This window comes from Merops nubicus, unplaced genomic scaffold, assembly GCF_000691845.1.
Source record: "Merops nubicus isolate BGI_N331 unplaced genomic scaffold, ASM69184v1 scaffold22800, whole genome shotgun sequence".
Taxonomy (NCBI): Eukaryota; Metazoa; Chordata; class Aves; order Coraciiformes; family Meropidae; genus Merops; species Merops nubicus.
In genome coordinates, this window is record NW_008581168.1 from 17,874 (window position 1) to 24,441 (window position 6,568).

At 46.3% G+C, this 6,568-nt stretch overlaps 1 protein-coding gene across 1 annotated transcript; it reads right to left on the reverse strand.

Moving 5' to 3' along the window:
• Positions 1 to 1,617: 1,617 nt before the first annotated feature.
• PARP16 (poly (ADP-ribose) polymerase family, member 16) lies at positions 1,618 to 6,028 on the reverse strand (the record flags this gene model as incomplete). Its single annotated transcript, XM_008949038.1, has 5 exons — positions 1,618 to 1,769; positions 2,329 to 2,470; positions 3,215 to 3,386; positions 4,947 to 5,153; positions 5,891 to 6,028. Coding segments are annotated over 5 exons (804 nt in total), but the record flags the coding sequence as incomplete, so codon positions are not given.
• Positions 6,029 to 6,568: the final 540 nt, after the last annotated feature.

Here is a 6,568-nt window from a genome sequence, read left to right on the forward strand (position 1 = left end):
GGCCCCTCGGCATCTGGGTAGCCGCCACTGGACTCTCTCCAGTAGTGAGAGTGTTTTGCTGTATGTATTTTCCAACAACAGCCCCAGAACAAATCTGTTCAAGATTAGAGAAGATGACTCTGAATGAGTTACTGAGGTTTTACACGTCAGTGTTAAGCCAAAGCACAAATTATGACATAACTGCCATCATCCTGCCCCCAGAAAACTCCACCTCTTTGTGAGAACTTAATGTGGCTTAACACTCAGACATCAAATACAACCCTACCAGTTCTGCTGCCATTTTCCTCTGTTTCTTACAAGTGTTTCAGGAAATAGTTGGCATGTTAATGCTAGTGTGTGTGTTCTCAGCCTCCCTTTATGAACAATTCAATATAGGCAAAAATGTTGAACCAGATCCCAAAACCCAGGTGGCCCCAACCCAGAGGAGCCTCTCAGGTGGCAGCATAAGTGGAACCCTTCAGCCTCCCTCTTCTTGGTGCAGAGAATGTGAGGGGAAGGCAGTTTGGGAATAATCCTCATTCTGTTTTGGTGCTGAAGGGCCCAAGTTTGTCTGATCTGTACACAAACCAAGGAAAGATGGATTGCAGCTGAAAGCACAAACCTTGTAGATGTTTTGGCTGGATGGTTGCACTCAGAGCTGCAGTCAACACCTCAGTGTCCAAGTGGAGACCAGTGATGAGTGGTGTTCCTCAGGGGTTGGTACTGGGACTGGTGCTGTTTAACATCTTCTTGAGGCCTTCCAGTATCTGAAGGGGGCCTACAAGGAAGCTGGGGAGGGATTTTTTACAAGGGCTTGTAGTGATGAGGGGTAATGGCTTCAAACTGGAAGGGGAGATTTAGATTAGATATAAGGAAGAAGTCTTCACTATGAGGGTGGTGAGACACTGGCACAGGTTACTCAGGGAAGTTGTGGATGCTCCATCACTGGATGTGTTCAAGACCAGGTTGGTTTGGGCCTTGTACAACCTGGTGTAGTGGGAGGTGTCCCTGCCCATGGCAGGGGGGCTGGAACTAGATGATCTTCAAGGTCCCTTCCAACCCAAACCATTCTGTGGGTGGGGAACATACCAGAAACCATTTAGCTTCTCATGTTTCAGTTTTATTTCTTGCTGGTTTTTTACAATCATTATGCTCAAATATAAAAATTCTTGGTCAAAGTTTCAGCATTGATCCCATCTGCACTGGTACATGCTAAACATCACTAAATGCAGTTTCAGAAAACAAACTGACCAGACTCCCTCCTTACAGGTTGCTTTGCTTGACATACAGAAAAACCCTCCAACTAGTGCAAACATATTTCAGTTTGACAGAGAATAGTTACACCTGAGTGTTTCCACACTTAGTTTTCATTAATTTTAAATCACTTTTTTCTCCCCATGGACCCTTAAACAATTGGTTCCTGCTAAGCTGCACCCTCGTGATCCTTTTCAGCTGTACTAGGCATCCTCATGAATCACAGACATAAAAATAGATGGATAGATGCCACGAGGACAAGATATTGATGACAGAACTGGAAAACTCAGGCACCTTTATTTGCAGAGCTCTGGAACAGATGCAGTGCTGTTGCAGCTTGGTTATTATTAAGGCACGTGGTGAAAGTAAAGAGTTTATCACCTCGGGCAATTCATCTCTCAGAGTCAAACATTCTGTGCCAGTAGTAGATAAAGGTTGGTGAGTTGCTGGCCCCTATGGCTATTAGCAGCAGCAGGTACAGCAGCAGCATCGTGGCAAAACGGTGGGTGTAGAACCAGGAAGTTTGGCTAGAAGGCCTGAAAAGGGAAAAGCAGATTCTGTCAGAGATGCACAAAATATCCTTGGTTTTATTTTGAATGCAATAAAACCAGCAAGTTGTGCCATAATCCCTGGGACTAAAAAAAAGGTTGATTGCAAATCCCTTTTCCCCAAGTCTCTGTGCCCAATCCTGCCCTTTCTCCCTCTGTTCACACCTCTCTCTGTGGTTTGGCTCTGGGCACCCGTGTTGATTAGCTGGGTGAATGCTGCCACTTAGGAGAGAGATAAGGCAGAGTTAAAACTGCTCTGTTTCCAAGAGCTGCACTTACCAGACTTTCAGTCTGTTTCCTGCCACAAACAGATGACTGGAGCTCTTGAAGTTACTAAGCACTTACAAGTCTGGCAAAAAAGCCAATTTAGCTGAGCCTGGGAGCCTCAAAGAGGGAAACAGAGGCAACGTGCTGGTGTGAGACACTTCCAGAGGAAACAGGCCAAAACCAAACTCTGCCAGGGCAGTGTATCTAGTCTTGCTCTTCAAAAATGAGATGTGTTTAGGTGTCAGAACACACTCCTCACTCTAGATCCCAGAACTCTTACCTCCTGTGCTGTTTCTGTGCGTACACCAGCAAGTATTTAACACGTACAAGCTGATTGTTTGTGACAACAAAGTACTTCTGGGGCACGTCACCCCCTTCACTGTTCCTCACTCTTGCTCTTTTCCTGTCTATTTCTGCTGAATCTGAATGGGAAGAGGAAAACAAGGTCTTTAAAGAAAGAGCAAACAAGGATGTGTGACTTCAAGGAATTGTGAAAAAGTAAACCACCACCAAGCCCCCTCCTCTTGTGGGTGTGAGAGAACCAAAGACCTAGTCTTGGTATTCCCCTGCATCCCTAAGCCTCCCAGAATAGACTGGAAAGTTTGCCTGAGGCTACACCACTCCCAGCCATCCTTGGTATGGATGGCATGGTGGCCCAGACCAGGGGGATGAGGAGGTGACTCTCCCACACAGCACTTGAGGAGCTGCTGATATTAACAGGGAGGAAAAAAATAAAGCAAAGGACTTGCTGCAGCAGGAAACAGGCAAAGGAGAAGGACAATCTGAGCAGAGGCTTCCCAGACCTCTAATAAAGCTCAGTGTTGGTCTATTTGTGGTGCTTCTGCTCCACCATCACCAGTGAAATGATCAGGTACTGTGGAGTATGATTTTATCATACTACTGAGACCAGGGAAAACTAATCATGCTGCCAAAATATTTTCTACCTCTTAAATATATTTATTTTAAGAGAAGTTTCACAGGCAAAGAGGCTGTTGTGCCTTTGTTGAGGGGTCAATCAGAAGAGGAGCCTGCAGCAAGTTTCTGCTGAAGGGCACCCACAACCCACTGCTTTATAACTGCCCTGGTTGTATCACAGCATGTAGAACAACATCAGGAGTGCCACGTGTGAGAGGAAGGAGGTGGAGTCCTGACTGCAGGAGACTCACCTTTCTTTTTCACCTGACACTTCACATCTGGGTGGTCGATGATCTCACAAACAGCTACACAGCTCAGGATAGAGCCCAAGGCACTTTGCTGCCAGCCGAGGCTGTGGGGGCTGTACAGGAGAGCCAGGCTCAGGTCACTGGTGAGATAGGTGCCTTCACCAAACAGGGATGTCTGGAAGGGAGCAGAAACAGCCTCAGATCCCAACTGCAAACAACATCCCAGCGCTCGCTGCTCTCAGACTGGCCGCTCTGTTTCTGAAGGTAAACTAAGCAAGGCTTTTCTGACCTGTGCTGGGCCTGGGCCATGCACTGTTTTTGTCCTGGCACAGCTTCCTCTGGGTGGGGCAGCTGCCCTCTCCCATCCCTCAAATTAGCCTGCTGGCACAGCCCCTGGTGTGGATGGATTCATGCTTTCCCGGATTTGGGCTTAGTTTGCCAGCCTAAGTATTTTATATCACCATGACTGTGCTGCTGTTAGAGGCATTGCCCTGATTTATTGAGGCTGCTGCCATTCAAACAGCCCAACCCCCACAAACAAGGGAGGCTCCACTTCCCTCCCCATCCACCCTCTGCTAGGGAAGAGGGGAACACTTCTCAGCTGTGAATTCCTCTCAGTATAACTGGTTTAATAATTTGGAATTGGAAGATTTGCCGCCGTGGCTAAAATTATTAATCCAGTAGAATTCCACAGTTGTTTTTGTTGGAAAAGATCTTTAAGATCATCAAATTCAATCATTACCCCACCACTGCCCCGTGTCCCTCACACCACATCTCCACGGCTTGGAAACCCCTCCAGGGATGGGGACTCCACCACTGCCCTGGGCAGCCTGGGACAGCCCTGGGCAAACCTCACAGGGAAGAAATTGTTCCTAATGTCCAACCTAAACCTCCCCTGGAGCAACTTGAGGCAGTTTTCTCTTGTTCTATCACCTGTTCCTTAGGAGAAGAGACCACCCCCAGCTGGCTCCAACCTCCTGTCAGGGAGCTGTGGGGAGCAAGTAACTCCACTGTACTTCAGAAGCTATTACTCATAAAGAATGTGGGGGGGAAAAAACATAGTGCAGGTTCAGTGGAAGGTCAAGCTGATGCCGTGTCAAAGTTGCTTTACAGATGACACAAGAAGCCACAAGTCCCAACTACCTTTCTGTTGAAATTGGAAGAGGTCTAGATCTTTCAGGAGGATCCTTTTGTAGTGCCCCTTGGTGCAAAAAAGTTTAACCTTATATATTAACCATACTTTATAATGTGATACATGATAATATTTTACAATAATTAATGTAGATCCTTCAGGAAGTTTCCCTCAATCAGGCCATTTAAAGAAGTCTCCATTTGCAAGTAGCACCTAAAACTTAGCTGGTCTAAACTTGACATGAGGCAGAGAGACTGCACTGCCTGGGTCACCATCCTCCTCTGTGCACAGGCACTTCGCAGCTGTGGGCTCTTGGGTCAGTATTTTCAGAGGTATTACACTGCCTTACAAAGCAGCAGAGGATGAATCATCACACTGGAGATGAAAACAAAGGTTTTCATGCCACTTCTGGTTTTTTTTTACCCTTAGGCTGCACTAGAAAAATCCCCCACGCCCATCCACAACGGCCTCCACTCCAGTGAAAACAGCCATAAAAAATCATCACCACATTTTGTGCCCCTAAAGGAATTTGGGCCTATTTTTAAAAAGTGTCACTAGCTGCAAGTGATCCCCAGAAGAGGGTGCCAGCACCAGGAGCCTCACCCTGTTCAAGTGGCAGTGCAGGCCGTGGTGCAGGATGGAATGGAAGTTCTCCAGGCGGCTCCCGTGGAAGGCGTAGATGAGGTCCCGCTCTCCCCTGGTCTCAGCAAACCTGCTGTTCAGCTGGTCGCAGTAGATGACCTCAAAGAGGTAGTCTGGAGCAGGAACCATGGCCCCAGACACCCCTGTGAGCTCTTGGATCTTCTCGTACTGAAAAACAGGAAGGGATGTGACTGTTGGTTTCTGGGGTTAGATCACTCGCTGGGAGTTCTGCTTCCTGCACGCTGCTTTGTGTTTTGCTTCTGCTTGTTGTATTCAGTTCAACCCTGTCACACTTCAGAAGGAGTAAGCAGACAGTAAAACTTCTCACAGTTTCCTGCTCTCACAACTAAATCCTAATTCTTCTTCCCAGAAAAACAAAACAAAACCACTTTGAATTGTGATTCTATATTAATTGCTGATGTAAGGGCAGTATCACGATTGCTACTTTGGCTTGTAAGATGATATATCCAGCTGATCTCAGGAGACAAAAGCCAAAGTTCCTCAGTGGGTCTCACCCTTCCCATTTCTGGGGCAGTATGCAGAAGTACAGAGTTGTCTGTCTTGGTGAGAAGCAGGACTGAGCTCTGTGACACCTGAGCTGAACTGGCTTGGCCTAGGACGTGTCTGTGCATGCTAAGCTAATGGGAGTAAGCAACTGCAACCACTGCCCATCATCAACTGCTGACAGAGGGAACCATTTCTTCCAACCAGTGTTCCTGAAAATTTTCTTTAAGAAACAAAACAAGCAATCCTCTCTAGGTACAGAAAAAGTTGCATTCACGTTGAACTGTCAAGCTCTGAACTTCTGGCAGGAAGAAATAGTCTCTCAAGTGCAAGTTGGCCTTAAAAGACACAAATTCTGAAAAGACAAATTGTAATGAAGATTTTCAGGATTCAAAACTTACCTCCTGTTTCTTAATACTTTGTATCGTGAAGACCTTAGATGATAAAATCCAACTAAACAAATCCCAAATCCTTTTCTCCTTGTCTGGAACAGACTCCAGAAGTTCTTTCAGGCTTGGTAGAGCCTTGGTATCTGCAAGCTAATAAGACAGGCATTTAGTACAAGCTCCTTCTTTTCATTATGACTAAACAGAGACCTCTAGTGAAAACAAAACAATATTTCACCCTAATAGCTTGTAAATTGCAAAGCAGTTTCTCTTCCGAGATATAAACATTTGTAACCAGTTTGCGGGAAAGTTTATCCCTTGTTCTAAAAACAAACACCACAGAAGCTATAAAATACTGATGTTTTGCAGCAATATCGGTAAGGAACACACAAGAATAATCAAACTCCTGGAAGAAAACCAGCTGTCATGGTGCAGTACCTGCAGCCTGATAAACACAGGGGGGTCAGGCCAGGTAAAATAGAAACACTTCCACAATGAATTTGAAATTCACGCAGGACAAGTTCTTACACGGCTTCGTATCCCCGACAGGAGATGCGAAAGTTTTCATGTGTGGGGTTAGTGGTCAGAATCCCAAATGTACTTGGAAAGCTGGGTTCTGTGACCGGATAAACACTTTATTCTGCTTCCCTGGTGACGCTGAGGAGCCGGAACCGCCGCCCTGCCCTCAGGGGG